At 37.7% G+C, this 15,661-nt stretch overlaps 1 protein-coding gene across 7 annotated transcripts in view; it reads left to right on the plus strand.

Annotated features, from left to right (window-relative positions):
- Dlg2 (discs large MAGUK scaffold protein 2) overlaps positions 1-15,661 on the plus strand; it is a 1,944,997-nt gene that overhangs the window by 234,782 nt on the left and 1,694,554 nt on the right. For all 7 annotated transcript variants that reach the window (XM_045145568.1, XM_045145570.1, XM_045145572.1 and 4 more), the window contains one exon: positions 5,846-5,991. In XM_045145568.1, the coding sequence (XP_045001503.1) occupies positions 5,846-5,991 (146 nt within the window). The remainder of the gene's footprint in view (positions 1-5,845; positions 5,992-15,661) is intronic.

Below are 15,661 nucleotides of genomic sequence, written 5' to 3' on the forward strand. Positions count from 1 at the left end.
GTTTTAAGGGATTTGGGTAAAATCAGGAACAAATTGGCCTGGAAAGGAATTGTTTCCAACATATAAGTGGATTTTTAATTTTAATAATATAATGACAGAGAAATCATATAGAATTCCTTTCAACTAAATGTTTAATTACGTGGATCTAAATCAACTTAGTCAGTAATGCTCACTGGCTAATTCTCTCTCCTTACCTCTTCACTCAGAGTAGGATTGCAGTACAAGAAGGGACTGAATGAAAATAGACTGTAGAGCCTTAAGCTCTGACCCTTATGTACTCCTTCTTAGGACCAATTTTTGCCAATTACCCTAAGCATGGATATCAGATGAGGCTTGTTGGAAATGCAGATTCAAATGTTAATCATACCCAGGTGATTCATGTGTACATTACACTATGAAAAGCACTCACATGCAAATTTGGCAATGATTTATAGATTTTTTTTTTTTTTTAGTTGTGGGCTCAAAGTGCATCTATCTTCAATAGTTTGAGGAATTTACATCGAATATCTTCAGAGACTGCAATATTTTTTTGGTTTGAAGGAGCAAGCTACTATGATTAAGCAGTCAGGTCACATAAAATGTAATCCAAATAATATGCAGGTTTTCTGAAGACTTGAGAGAGAATTTGAGTTTATTCAATGAATTTTCTTCTCCATGAGCATTAGTAAGTATTAGAGAGGAAATGCAAGTAAACTAAGTTTAGTAAACACTCACTGTGGGTTATAAACTATAAGGATGCTAATACTAGAGAATACAGGGCTATGTAGGACTTTGTTTCATTTCTAAGGGGGTTGCCTGACACCTAAAATGGTTGATTAGATTGAAATGTAGAAAGGTAAGCAAATACATCTACTATAAGGCAGAGTGAAAAATAAGTACAGAGTCAAATAGTATGTTGTCAGAGTAGGAGAAAAGTAGAATTGTTTTCATCCCCTAATCCATTACTGCTCCTTACACAAACAACACCTCATCTCCTACTACCCATCACACTAACATCCCCCCATGTCCGACTGCTCCTTACACGAACACCCCCTCATCCCCTATTGCTCCTCACACTTTTTTTTTTTTTTTGGGCTTTGTTGAAGTAGGGTTTCACTCTAGCTCCAGCTTTCCTGGAATTCATTATGTGGTCTCAGGGTGGCCTTAAACTCAAGGCGATCCTCCTACCTCTGCCTCCCGAGTGCTGGGATTAAAGGTGTGCGCCACCACGCTCGGCATCACACTTTTTTTTTTTTAATTCTATTTTATATTAATAGTACTTTCTGGCAGTATTAGTTCCCATTCATTTGAACTAAGTTTTGATATGAATAATTTCTATGTTGATAAAATTACCTATTAGGACCTGTGACTGGGCAGTGAAAGGGCAGAAAGCTTTCTCTGGGAAAAAGGGCATATGGGCCTAAAGGAAGAATATGAACAAGAGATGCCAGGATAGAGTGGTGGAAATGGTGGCATGGTAGAAAGGTGGTAGTCAAGGTAGTAAGATAGGAGGGTGGTGAAGAAATTTTTGGACAATGACAAATAGACATATGTCAGGCATTATAAATGATGCTTGTTCACCAAGTGTGAAGTTGGACATTGGAATTACCTTCAAATTATTGACTAAGGTTATTTTCTTCTTCTCTAGTAGTTCTGTGGGCAGAATGAGCAGCAAAATGAGTAAAGTGGACCTTGAGTATTTCATTACTTTTAAAAGTGTAGCATTCATGTTACAGATTTAATATTTAAGACACTCTTCATAGGGACACCACTATATTTTAATTCAAAATGTAACTTGTTAGTATGAGCACCTAGCATGAGTATGATAGATATGGTTTCTTTTGGTAAATTCTTTCTTTCTTTATACTTATTTATATATTTAAAGAGAGAAGCAAGTAGAGAAAGAGAGGGAAAGTGGGCACATGAGGGCCTCCAGCTACTACAAACAAACTCCAGGTGCTTGTGCAGCCTTGTGCATCTGGCTTACATGGGTTCTGGGGAATCAAACCTGGAACTGTTAAACCATCCCTCCAGCCCAAATATATGGTTTTTTGACAGAAGAATTTATACTACTATGGCAAAAATTTGTCACTTGAAAATGCTGTATGTAAAATAAAACTTTCATCTTTAAAATGGTAATGGAAACAGTTTGAAATTTTGTCTGTAAAAATGGCTTTATTCATAACATATTATCCTTTAAAGAGATTATGTAGTTTTAGAATGTAATGGGGTGCTGGGTTTTAGAAATAGTCCTTGAACGCCAAACCCTGAGTTGGTGCCTACTTTAAAAAAAATTGTTTATTTGTTTGAGAGAGAGAGGGAGACAGAGGAAGAGGCAGAGATAAAGAGCCAATGAGTGTGCCAGGGCCTCCAGGCACTGTAAATAAACTCCATATGCATGTGGTTCCTGGGGAATTAAACTGTGGTAATTAGGCTTCGCAGTCAAACACCTTAACTGCTAAGTCATTTCTCCAGGTCCGTGCCTACTTTTTAAAAACACATTATTTATTTGAGAAGTAGAGAGGGGCACAGAGAGATAGAGAGAATTGGTGTTCCAGGGCTTCTAGCCATTGCACACAAATTCCAGACACATGCACCACCTTGAGCATCTGGATTTATATGGGTATTAGGAAAATGGAACCTGGTCATTAGGCTTTGCAGGCAAGCACCTTACCCAGTAATCCATCTCTCCAGCCCTGTGCCTGATTTTTAATCAAAGAATTGGATAAAACAAGACTGAGAGGGATAATTTATGAAACATCATATTTTTATTCAGGAATATACAAGGGACAGAGAGGTTCCAGGAACCTCAGAAAGGGAAATGGGTATACCCAGGTGGTCCATGAGCCCATGTGGGAGAACAAACATGAGCCTTAGATTATGAAAATGGATTTAGAGAGAAAAGAGCAGAAAGTATAGATAGCTCATGCCATGTGGGAGGAAGGAGGGGGTAGAGAGCCCATGGGAGAGTAGGGGTCTCCCCTCATCTCAGCAAGAGCAGGGACATGGAAGTACAGGAGAGGAACAGCCACTAAAGAGACACCTGTCCACTTGGTGAGTGTCTACTTATAACCTTATTACAGTGGGCCTTAACTTCAGGCTCAGGTGAGCCAGAGAGAAGGCTGATTGGTCTGAGCTAGAGGCTGGCTCAAGAAGAGGCCAGCCATGAAGCCCGGTTTTGGGACTGAGCTTAACCAACCACAATGCCAAGATCAGGTTTAAATTCAAGGAAGAGGGACCTCCTGCCCAGCAGGGGCTCAGCCTGTATATGGAAAAACTGATGTAGGTAACTTCTTTAGTCAAGAGATAAGGAGAGGAGAGGTCTTTCTCTTGATCTCTAGTAAAGTGGAGAGTTCAAGGGCAGACTTAAAAACATTTCTTTTTTTTTTTAAAATTTATTTTTTAATTTATTTGAGAGCGACAGACACAGAGAGAAAGACAGATAGAGGGAGAGAGAGAGAATGGGCACACCAGGGCTTCCAGCCTCTGCAAACGAACTCCAGACACGTGCGCCCTCTTGTGCATCTGGCTAACGTGGGACCTGGGGAACCGAGCCTCGAACCGGGGTCCTTAGGCTTCACAGGCAAACGCTTAACTGCTAAGCCATCTCTCCAGCCCCTTAAAGACATTTCTGCTTTTTACTTTTAGGGCCCACTAACCCAAGCTACCTCACAAATCTACTTGTCTCCCTCTCAAGAGCTCTTTACAGAAATTAATTTTTTCTTATCTTTTTAATTAATACTCAAGACCTGATGATATAAACCTATTTTTACTTCTAGAATTTACTTTTATAAATTCTTATTCATCTGACTGTTTTCAACCATTGAGTACCCTATTCACTCTTACAGTACTGAAAAATCTAAGAATTTTAACAAAGCAGCTTTACCTTTTGTGCTTATATATTTTCTAAACCTGACTTTACAGATTCTGTATTGAAAGGGGGGAGTAAATTTGTAGCTGTGTACAAAATTCAATGATTTTTAAACATTTCTATGTCATCCTTATATTCATGAAATACTCTTTTTATTAGTTTCTATTTTATTTTACTTTTTTGAGGCAAGTTCAACAGACTGGCCTTTATTTTTTATGTGATGAAGTAAAAGCGAGAGAGAGGGAGAGAGAGAATTCCTCTGGCCACTGGTTTGAACTCCAGGCATATGTGCCATCTTGTGCACATGTGCAACCTTGCACACTTGTGTCACCTAGTACATTTGCCTCACATGGGACCTGGAGAGTCAAGCATGGATCCTCAGGCTTCGCAGGCAAGTGCCTTAACTGCTAAGTAATCTCCTGAGTCCTGTGTTTTATTAGTTTTGACAGTAAATACTTTTAGTATTTTTTAAAAGTCAACACTTAGTAAAGATATATCTAATGTATATGCAATGTATGTAGCATCATAAAAATGTAATAAGCATTTCTGAAATTGCAGCTGAAATCTAGAACTAATTCATCACTATTAATTTCTATCTTCCATTGTATTCCTCCCTTATTCCAGTTTCTTGCCTCCTCAGTTCACTGAAATATCTTCAGGCAATCCCCAACATAATGATGGTACAATGTCTTTATTTTCAGCTTGATAATAATATGAAAGGGATACACATTCAGTAGAAATTGTCAAGGTTTTTACTCTTTCCTCACATATTGCTATATCTGGCAAAATATCTTTTGCAATGCTGGATTGCAGCAGCTCTTACTGAGCCACACTGTCATCCAATTCAACACTCACTGATAGTCTAGACTGTACTAGGCTGCTAAGCTATGAAGCTTGCTAGGTGCCATGTACTAAGTACATATTGTCAACTTAAAATGTGGCTATAACAACACTTCAAGACTGGGAAAGTATGTACTTATCTTCATGTGTTCTTTTGATTTTCAAATGTTTTGTCACATATACATGTATGAATGTCCCCAAATATAGTTTTGTTTTACACACTTTTAGACTTAAAAAATTTTCACTTTGAGACTTGTCATTTTTCCACTCAAGTTTATATTTCTATGATATATTCTTTATTTATTTATTTGAGAAAGGGAAAGAGGCAGAGAGAGAGAGCACGCGAGAGAGAGAGACAGAGAAAGAATGGGCATGCCAGGGCTTCTAGCCACTGCAAATGAACTCCAGATACATGTGCTACCTTGTGCATCTGGCTTATGAGGGTTCTGGGTAATTGAATTGAGGTCCTTTGGCTTCACAGGTAAGTGTCTTAACTGCTAAGCCATCTCTCCAGCCCACTATGATATATTCTTGTAATTGCATAAGATTAATGTTATTTTTGGTGCTTTTTATATTCCATATAGAGAACAAATCACAATAAATCTACTTATTTCTTGATAAACATTGGAATCTTTCTTTTTTGTGAATTATGCTGCTATGAACATTGTGTTTTGCTTGCCAGGAGTAAATAAACAATCACTTTTGCATGCCTTTTTGGTTGCTCTTTGTATTGTCAGACATTGTTTTTTTGCTGTAAAGGCTATTATATTATGGTGTTAATTAGCATTTGTCTTCATTAACAAAGTTCACACTCCTTCCCTAGTCTTATCAGTGGTATGTGTTTCTTTTATTATTATTACTTATTTTATTATGAAATGCCTGCTTCTACTTCTTTCTGGTAGTTTTCTGTTCAGATTGGTTCTCCATGCTTTGAGATTACTTATTTTCTGTTTTCACTAAATACTGTCACACTTTATGGATTTACTGTACTTTACTTTTTCTACTGCTGAACATCTTGATAACTTCCAGGGTTAGAAATCATGAATAAAGTTGCCATATGCAGTCTCATGCAGGTAAAAAGTCCCATGCACACTATATGTACCTATTTGTACAAGCTGACTTGACATTTTTATCCTTTCTTGTATTTCTCTACAGATATTCAAGAATTTTATGAGGTGACATTACTAAATTCTCAGAAAAGTTGTGAGCAGAAGATAGAAGAAGCCAGTCAAGTTGCACAGAAGTGGGAAAAGACGTCCATCCTTACTCCACGCCATGATGGTCTTCCAAGATCTGCTGAGGTATGCCATATAAAGTTCTCAAAGAACTGAGTAATGTTCAGCCTTGTGCCAGTAACATATACTATATTAATGGGAATTTATATGCATTTAAAAATAAGTTGTATTCCCCAACAGTTTTTAAAGATTGGTTTATGAGATGCAAAGTTTGGAAGTTAGCTGCTGAAGGCCAAGGGCAGTTGAGGTCTGTTTCAGGTTCCTTGCTGAGGAGAACTGTGGAGTCATGGGAGATCAATGATGCTTTAAAGTGACAGACACTGCTCTGAAGAGAGGTAATACACACAAGTGCTTTATTGGCATCTCAGTATACTGAGACCAGATGATTGAGGATCCTGTCCTATGAGGTTTGGCTTTCCTAGGTCTACATTTAGATGGTGAGTTCAGCTAAATTATTGCTTAAATCTTATAAGTAGTGAAACATTATTTAGAAATGGGGCCAAAATGAAGCTGATAGCAAAAAAAAAAAAAAAAAGTTTAGAATAAGGGGCAGCAGCTTGGGTGACTTTTAATTGTCACTGTGTGTTTCTTCCCTTACACAAGTTGAGCTTAGTTAAAGCAGCTAGGTAAGATACGTAATGTGAGATTGATTACCATAAATCATCCTTTTTTCTTGTGTCATAATATTGAAGGGAATTCTGTACATAGTAAAGTGAAGAAAGGTATATCAAACTAGACCGAGATCTTGCCCAGAGCTCTCTAGTTCCCAATGTCAGTATGGCCATAGGGCTCCTTGTTTATGCCATTCTCTCTTTCCGTTCTTTTGGCAGAGCTTCTCCAAGATGTAGTGTACTGGGGCAGTAACTCATACACCTGATTGATATGTGACTGTAATTTGGCTCTGAAAATAAGTATTTTTAAAACACTTGAGACAATGGCAACCACACTGGAATATTCTTTCTAGCAGGTTATGTAACACCTGTAGATATATTTTCTTAAGACATCCATTGACCTTTAAAAATCATTGATAATACAGGTAAAATGCAAGGAAATTATCCTCTGACAATCTTGGTCTGTCAGAATGAGGCAAAGTTCAGAATCTGTCATTGAAATAGCAAAACTTTACATTATGGACTTAGAACGGAACTTAGCATTACGCATGTAGATCAGGTCAATATTTTTAAATATTTTGATAATATAATGACAAAATCTGGTAGCATAAGAATGAAAATGTCAGGATGAACAAGAGTTGAATGAAGTTGGGGCTCAAGAGAGAGAGAGAGGATCAGTGGATAAAATGCTTGATATACAAGCATGAAGACCAAGTTGGATCCTTGTAACCCATGGAAAGCAGACATGGTATCTTGAGCATCTCTAATCTCAGTGCTCTTATGGCAAGCTGAGAGGCAGAGGCAAGAGAATCCTGGAAGCTTATGAGCCTGGCATTTGTGATGGTGAACAAGAAACCTTGGATCAAACAAAGAGGAATGGGAGGACCAACACCCAATGTACTCATCTTACCTCCACATTCATGTGATAGCATGCACTTAAACACATGAACACACACACACTCACACCAGATAAAGTGTAAAGGGTTGAATGTAGTATTTTAAAGTAGGTAGGAATCAGATGATTGGGCTACAAGATATTATTGCTGTTTAAATGCCAAGAAGGTGTCTGTCTCATTCACTAGAGGATATACAAGGAAGGGCACAAATATATATTCAGTGTCTAACTATATCTCTTGCTTAGACTTCTAGTACACAGAAATTTGAATATTCTGGGCACACATTTTGTCATGGCAGTGCTGTGGTGGGATGTTCTATAATGGTGGCCACCTCTATGCTGAGGACAGTGTCTGGTGTAAGACTCAAAGTGTTGGTAGACTGAAAAACATTGGGAGGCATAAGGGAGAATTGTGGGAAGCATTCAATTCATCAGTGTTTGCTATGAGATAATTCTTGTTGGGACATCTCCTTTCTAACCTTTCAGAGTCATAAATCTCTGCACTGGTATTTGAAATTGCAATCACGTGTCTCCTTTTTGTTTCCAGGTGTAAGGTACAATTCACCGTCTGGTTCTTCTCTTCACTCTAACCATAAAGCTTCCTCGCTTTAAAAAACAAACAAACAAACAAACATACAAAAAACCTGGTCTGTGTTATGTGGCTACACAGGTAAAATGAGCAACAAAAATACATTTGTCTGCTTACTCAACTTCTTGTGGTACAGGGGGACCTTATGAAGCTACCTCTGCCTCAACAGTTAGTGACTCCGCTTTATTCTCCTGCTCTTAGAAAGTTGGGCAAAGCTGGAAACTGAAATGATTTTTATCAATTCCATTTTTTAGATATCTCCTACTCTTTTCCTCTTGTCTTAAAATTATGTTTTTCTTTTTCCATACCAGGCAGTGATGATACCTGACTGCATGCTCTTATAAAACTATCCAGTGTTCCTCTGAATGTTGCCTTTCTATTTAGAAGCCAGCATTCAAGGCCTGCACTTACTGTTCCTATGTCTAGCTTCCTACAGGAATGAGGATAAGAAGCTAGTGGATAGCTTCTGATTAGTAACCCTTGAAAATTTAATAATTTTAATTACTGATTATAAAAAAATAAGAACAAATAAAGTGAAGCCCAAGTTTCACAAAAGTTTATTTGTGAAAGTTTATTTGTGAAGAACCAGCATATATTACCTCCCAGCTCATCTCAGTAGCTGTGACATTTTTGACCTTGAAGTTTCTGTCCCATTTGTTTTCCTATAAAATGAGTCAGAAATGACAGAGAAATGAGCTTGACATTGTGTAGGTGTACTTTCAAAGAAAAAAAGTGCACCTGCTCTCTAGAGATTCCCGCCGTGGTCAACTCTTTAATATTTGTATTGTTTTGTATTGAAATAAGAATCATAATATGCCACTCTTTAGTCAAAATCTTCTAGCACCTTCTTATAGCGTTTAAACCCAACTTTCTTGCAATGGCCTGTAAAGCTCTGCAAATTTAGACTTCAGGGGCCTTTTTTGTCCTATGTCCTACTGTTATACCCCTCACTTAATCCCTGCTCAGCTCTGCTATTCTCCTCTCTGCTCCCCATACAAGTGGAGTCTTAAATCTTTGCTTTTGCTTTGTCATTCAAAGGAAATGGGGTTCCTTTAATGTCAGGAGTCACTTCTTCCAAATAACTCATGTCACTTTGTCAGTGATTCCTATCCCATTCTACTTAAACTACCTCTCTTACATGCTTAGCAATATTACTTTTTTTTTTTTTTTCATTGCACTTAGCAACTTCTAACAAGAACATTTTGGCATAGTGGGCAAGAAGAGAATGTTGGAGTCACACCAGTTGGGTTTGACTTCAGCTCTCTCACTTGACCTTGAGACTTTGGAAAGTTACTTAACCCATTTAGATCTGTTCCTTCCTCTGAAATAGCATTCTCGTAAGAATGCGGTGTTTGTTTTTCTGTTGATAGATAAGAATGTAAGTTTCATTAAGTCAAGTATTTTTATCTATTTTTGAATCCCCTTTTTTTTCTTAACACATAGAATATTTTCTCATTTCTTTGTTGAGAAGATTAGTTATGTTATTTTAGCAAATGACAATTTTTTCTTATGAAAAGATCAACTGTGTTAAACTCCAGTCTTTTAGCTAGGTTCATCTGCATCTCTCATGACAGCTGGCTATATTTTTAGGATATGTGTATAGTCCCAGTGACTATTTATATCATGACTAATCCGTTAATGTTTTATTTAAATATTTATTGTTTCTGCTGCTGTATTTTGTTGGGTTTTGTGCTAGATATACTTGGTATGAGATACTAATTAAAGAAATATGTTCACACTGATCTTGACCTCAATGCTTTTCTCCAATTAAGAGTTTAGATTCTGAAAAATGTATCTAGGAATATAATCTTTAATATTAAATGACCTTGAATAAGTTATTTACTCAATCATTCTAAACTTCAGATTTCTTATCTCTATAGTAGGAATAATACTCATACCTGGCTCTGTGTATTTTTACCTCATTACAAATTCTCTGTATGATGTGCATAATATAGAGACTGACACAGTAACCACTCAGTAACTTGTTATCTGTTGTTATTATCTCGAATGAGACATTGAGGGACAAATTATGAGGAAATGGGCCAAAGGGCATTCTAGGCAGCTAGAATTGCCTACAGCAAGTCAGAAAAATGGTAAAGCATTGGGTATACACAGGAAATAACAGCTAGTTTTGTTTAATTGGAGAAGGATGCTTCACAATAAGTGGGAAAGTAGAAAGTTTCAAAGCTCATTTAATTCTATCTTCCTGATGTAAATACGAGTTGGATTTTAATATATTTTCTTAATGTGTGTGTGCTTGAGGCAGGTTAACATTGATTATCTCAGGCTATTCTCAAACATGATTCCCAGCCCAGGCTAAAGCGGAATCACATTCTTCCTGGTCAAGCATCCAGAGAGTTAGGACTATAGGTCTGATAACCATGCCTCCTCTCTCTATCCTTTAAAACATAATGTATATTTATATAAACAATTTCTTATTGTAGAATTAAGATTAGAAATGCAGATCCCAGGCTGGGGAGATGGTTTAACAGTTAAGGCACTTGTCTGCAAAGACAAAGGACCCAGGTTCAATTCTCTAAGACATATATAAACCAGACGAACAAGGTGGCACATGTGTCTGGAGTTTGTTTTCACTGGCTGGTAGCCCTGACATGCCCATTCTCTGTCCCTCTTTCTGTCTGTCCCCACTCACATAAATAAATAAAAATTTAGAAAAGAAAGAAATGCACATCAGAGTATAAACATTTATATGGTTCTGCTTAAGTCCTAGACACTGTTCTAAGTATGTTATATGTGTCAATCCCATTGCCTCCCCTCTTGCAATTCCTGACATGTATCTTCTGTAAGATTTTCTTTTTTCGAAAAAAGAAAAAAAAAACAAAAAGAAAGAAAATGCTCTAAATTTCTCCTTCTCTTTTCAGCTTTGACACTCCATAGCTTGTCATTTTTAGTATTTCTCCAGAAGCCTATGAATGTAATTTTGATGTCACCATTTCTGACTTGATTTGGTAGCAGTCAACTTTAAGTTGCAGAGATGAACCTATTAACCAGACACAGTTTATGGGAAGAAGAAGGGATTTATTTGAATCTTACAGATCCAGGGGAAGTCCATCATGGCAGAAGAAGCTTACCCCCTCTCACAGGTCCACACACACAGAAGTACCATGAACAGCGCAAGAATCATACTCCAGGAACTTCAGGCAGAGCTCCCGCACTCTGCATATCTTAGACTGAAATTCCAGATCCTCCCCCACACCTTACGGCTAAACACCAGGATCCATCCACAGTGACACTAAGTTACAAAGTTGAATAAAACTCCTGAATATATTGGGGGACATCCATTCAAACTATCACATTCTATCTCTAATCCCCAATTGATTCATAACCATCTCACCTTGCATATAGTTTTCAGTTCAAATTCAAAGATCTCATACTTTTTACCAATTTTAAGATTACTGCTAAGTTCCAACTTCCATCTGAAATTTAAGATTGTCTCTCAACTGTGAGTCCTGTAAAATTAAAAAAGTTACATACTTCCAGCACATAAAGACACATAGTAAACATTTCCAACTGCTGTAAGCCTTGACAAAGAGATACTGGATCAATGCAAACTCAATAACCATCAAGCAAATATTAAACATCTGTAGTTCAAGTCTGATATCAGAACCAGTACCTGAGTGTCTCTGGATTCTCCAATTTCACCCCTCCAGCTGTGCTGAGTAACCAGGGAAAACTCCAATCCTGAGTCAACAGTGCTCCGGGGTAGCCCTCACATAATCCTGGTATATCCAATGGCTCCACTGGCCTATCAGGGCTATAAAGCCCTACCTATATGCTGTGTCTCAACAAGGGCTCCTGGAACCATGTGTGCTCTCATAACCTGCTCCATGCAGTTTTCATGCTTCTGAAAGCAATACCAGGTTTGAAGGACACAACCATATTTTTTAATTCAGAGATGAAATAAATCATGTCATTGAAGAGCAAGTTCCTTCCTTTCAGTCAACTTTCAAAAGAGTTTGCATCGTGTGGTGGCTTGATTCAGGTGTCCCCCATAAACTCAAGTGTTTTGAATGCTAGGTTCCCGGGTGATGGAGATTTGAGAATTAATGCCTTCTGGAGGCAGTACATTGTTGGGGGTAAGCTTATAGGTGTTATAACCAGCTCCCCCTAGCTAGTGTTTGGCACACTCTCCTGTTGCTATGGTCCACCTTATGTTGGCCAGGGGGTGATGTCCACCCTCTGCTCATGTAGTCATTTTCCCTGCCATGATAGAGCTTCCCTCTTGAGCCTGTAAGCCAAAATAAACCTCTTTTTTCCCACAAGCTGCTCTTGGTTGTGTGATTTCTACCAGCAATGTGAACCTGACTGCAACACATTGCTATCATTCAGGTTTTCCTCAGACATCCTTTCCATTGTTTTATTGTAAAGTAGTTAGGCCATCTTCCCTCCAAATGCTAAAGTATTTGACAGTAGCAGCTTTAGCAACCAGTCTCAATGTCCATAATTTTAAACTTGCTTGAGTTATTGCAATTTTAAATCTTAAATTTCTTAGTTCCATATCTTTAGCTAAGCACATCAATCCATTAGAAGTTTAACCTTAAGTAAACTGTCTGGGCATGGGCAACCATTATGAAAGTAGCCCAGTACCAATAATGTTCTCTGCAGTCTTTCCTTCTTAGAAAGTTCATAAGCAAAGCCTTCAAATATAATTTTCTCTGTACTTCACATTTTCAAATTTTCATTTTCACCATAATAGCCCAGAAAACTTGGCTTACCACTCTGGAAGGCATCTTCAGTTGCAAGTGCCAAGTTCATGCCTACTCCACAAGGAAAAAAAAAAAAAAGTTCCCAAAGGCCAAAATCCACATAGTCAGATTTATCTCTCTGGTCACTTTGTCACAGTCAGCTCTATGTTGCTGAGATGAATCTCTCAGCCAGCCAGACACAGTTTATGGAAGGAGGGAGGGGTTTATTTGAAGCTTAAATTAAAAATCCAGGGAAGTTCCACAATGCCAGAAGAAATGGTCCTCCCTTCACTGCTCCATGCACAGAGAAATACCACCACCAGCACAAGCAATCATACTCCAGGAACCCCAGGCACAGCTCCAGCACTGTGCTTATCTTAGGCTGTGGTTCCAGATCCACCCCCACACCTTAGGGCTGGACCCTAGGATCCACCCACAGTGACACTAAGTTACAAACTTGAATAAAACTTCTGAATCCATTGGGGCACATCCACCCAAACTACAATTTACTTCCATTTCTGTAGTAGGAACCATTTCTTAAAGCAGGGAATTCTTCATATCCTTCCTCCTACTGGAGGAGAAAGAAGAGATAACTAGGTAAGATGTAGTAAGATATTTAGAATCACTTTTTTTTTGTTTGTTTGTTTTGTTTTTCAAGGTAGGGTCTAGATCTAGCCTGGCTGACCTGGAATTCACTTTGTAGTATCAGGGTGGCTTTGAACTCAAGATGGTCTTCCTATCTTTGTCCCCCAAGAGTGCTAGGATTAAAGACATGCACCACCACATCCAGCCCTAAATGACTTTTATATTACCAAAGCACATAATATTTTTGCCTGTTATATATCACTGATAGCAAAAGATGGCAGCAGTAGGGTCAAAACAGAGCTATTCTGTATGTTGATGGTGACGTTCTGAAGATAGAAACGACTCAGTCTAATGTTAAAAATGTAATCAAACAAATCTAAAAATCATTTTAAAAGAAGCATGTAACTCATTTCAATTTTTTGCTGTTTCTTAGATGTTTTCCCAATTAACTACTTCATCTTTCTATCCTATACTGTTCTATATTAAGTATATGTTACCCTCCTCCTCTTTATTAGATATATATTAATTGATTTTTTTGCTCCTAATTATGGTTAGTTTCCTATCTACCTGCGTTTGAATTTTCCATGGACAAATTATTTAATCTCTCTGAACTTCAATTCTTTTGTTTATAAAATGTTAAAAAACAATAGTACCTACCTCATAAAGTTGATATGAGGAATGATTAAGATATAAAGCATTTAAGTACCTTAGTACAATTCTTGACTAGTATGTATTCCATGAACAGCAGCTGGGTTGATCATGAGTTCATTGAAAGTACTTTCATATCTCTGAGTATCACTCTTTATCAGTAATTGGTTTTGAAAATTATACCTTCAGATGATTATAATATATATCTAGGTTATGATATATAACTTTTATAAAAGTTCACAAATAAGACTTTTTTCTAATTTTCATCACTCCTGAGGAATTTAGACCAAATAATAACAGAAAATATTTTGCAAAGAGTATTAATGAACATAAGTTAATATTATTATCATTTGTACATAGTATGCAAATACCTTATCTTACCCACTGATATTACTTGAAATTCTTTATGTAGATGTTGGTAGTTCTAGAGAATATATATGGAGTTAAGGTTTAAATCGACATGGTATTATTGCTCTTGGTATTTTTTTTTTTTTGAGGTAAGGTCTCACTCTAGCCCAAACTGACCTGGAATTCACTATGGAGTCTCAGGGTGGCCTCAAACTCACCGCGATCCTCCTACCTCTGCCTCCTGAGTGCTGGGATTAAAGGCATGCGCCACCATGCCTGGCGCTCTTGGTATTCTTGAAGAAGCTTGGCATAGCTCTATATTGACATCTAAGTAATAATAATCTTTTATTATTTATTTAGTTTGAGTAAGTAAATAGAAAAGAATTCTTACTGTTATAAGTTAAACAGAGTAGCTAGAGAACTTACATAACGGTAGGAGACTAAATGCTAAGTAGGAATTGGGAGAGATGTGGAACAAAGATAGACACAAACTGAGAAAAGGAAATGGGAAAGAAAAATGAGTATTTCCAAACACAAGTTTTAGTTACTAGTTAAACTTCTATTATACCAGCCAGGCAAGAGGTGTAGAAAATAGCCTTTACAAGAAATGATAAAATTAGGCTGGAGAGATGGATTAGCAGTTAGGCACTTGTCTGTGAAGCCTAAGGGCCTCAGTTCGAGGCTCAATTCCCCAGGACCCACGTTATCTAGATGCACAAGGGGGCGCATGGGTCTGGAGTTCATTGGCAGTGGCTGGAGGCCCTGGCACACTTGTTCTCTCTTCTCTATCTCTATCTGCCTCTTTCTCCCTCAGTCTATCACTCTCAAATAAATAAATCATTTTTTTTTAAAAAAAAGAAATGATAAAATTGACTTCCATTATCTTTTTTTTTTTGTTTGTTTGTTTGTTTTGTTTTTCGAGGTAGGGTCACACTCTGGCCCAGGCTGACCTGGAATTAACTCTGTAGTCTCAGGGTGGCCTTGAACTCATGGCGATCCTCCTACCTCTGCCTCCCGAGTGCTGGGATTAAAGGCATGCGCCACCATGCCCGGCTAACTTCCATTATCTTCTTTTTCCCTAGCCACTTTCTTTTCTTCCTTCTTCTCCTTTTTATGCTTATTGAACACCTGCTTTGTAGAATTCATCCTTGTGTGGTATCTCTAAGCAGCCACTACCTTTGCACAAATGGGTTGCTATGCAAAACTGGGTCTCAGCAATATGTTCTTTCAAGAATCAGACTCTTCTATCTGATTCCTTCTTGGTTCCAACCTTAGAGTACTGGAACTGAGTCCCAACTATTTGCTTCTTCCTTGGAATTGATGATTTTGTTTCAGTAACAAAGGTAAGAAAGAC

Source organism: Jaculus jaculus, chromosome 3, assembly GCF_020740685.1.
Source record: "Jaculus jaculus isolate mJacJac1 chromosome 3, mJacJac1.mat.Y.cur, whole genome shotgun sequence".
NCBI lineage: Eukaryota > Metazoa > Chordata > Mammalia > Rodentia > Dipodidae > Jaculus > Jaculus jaculus.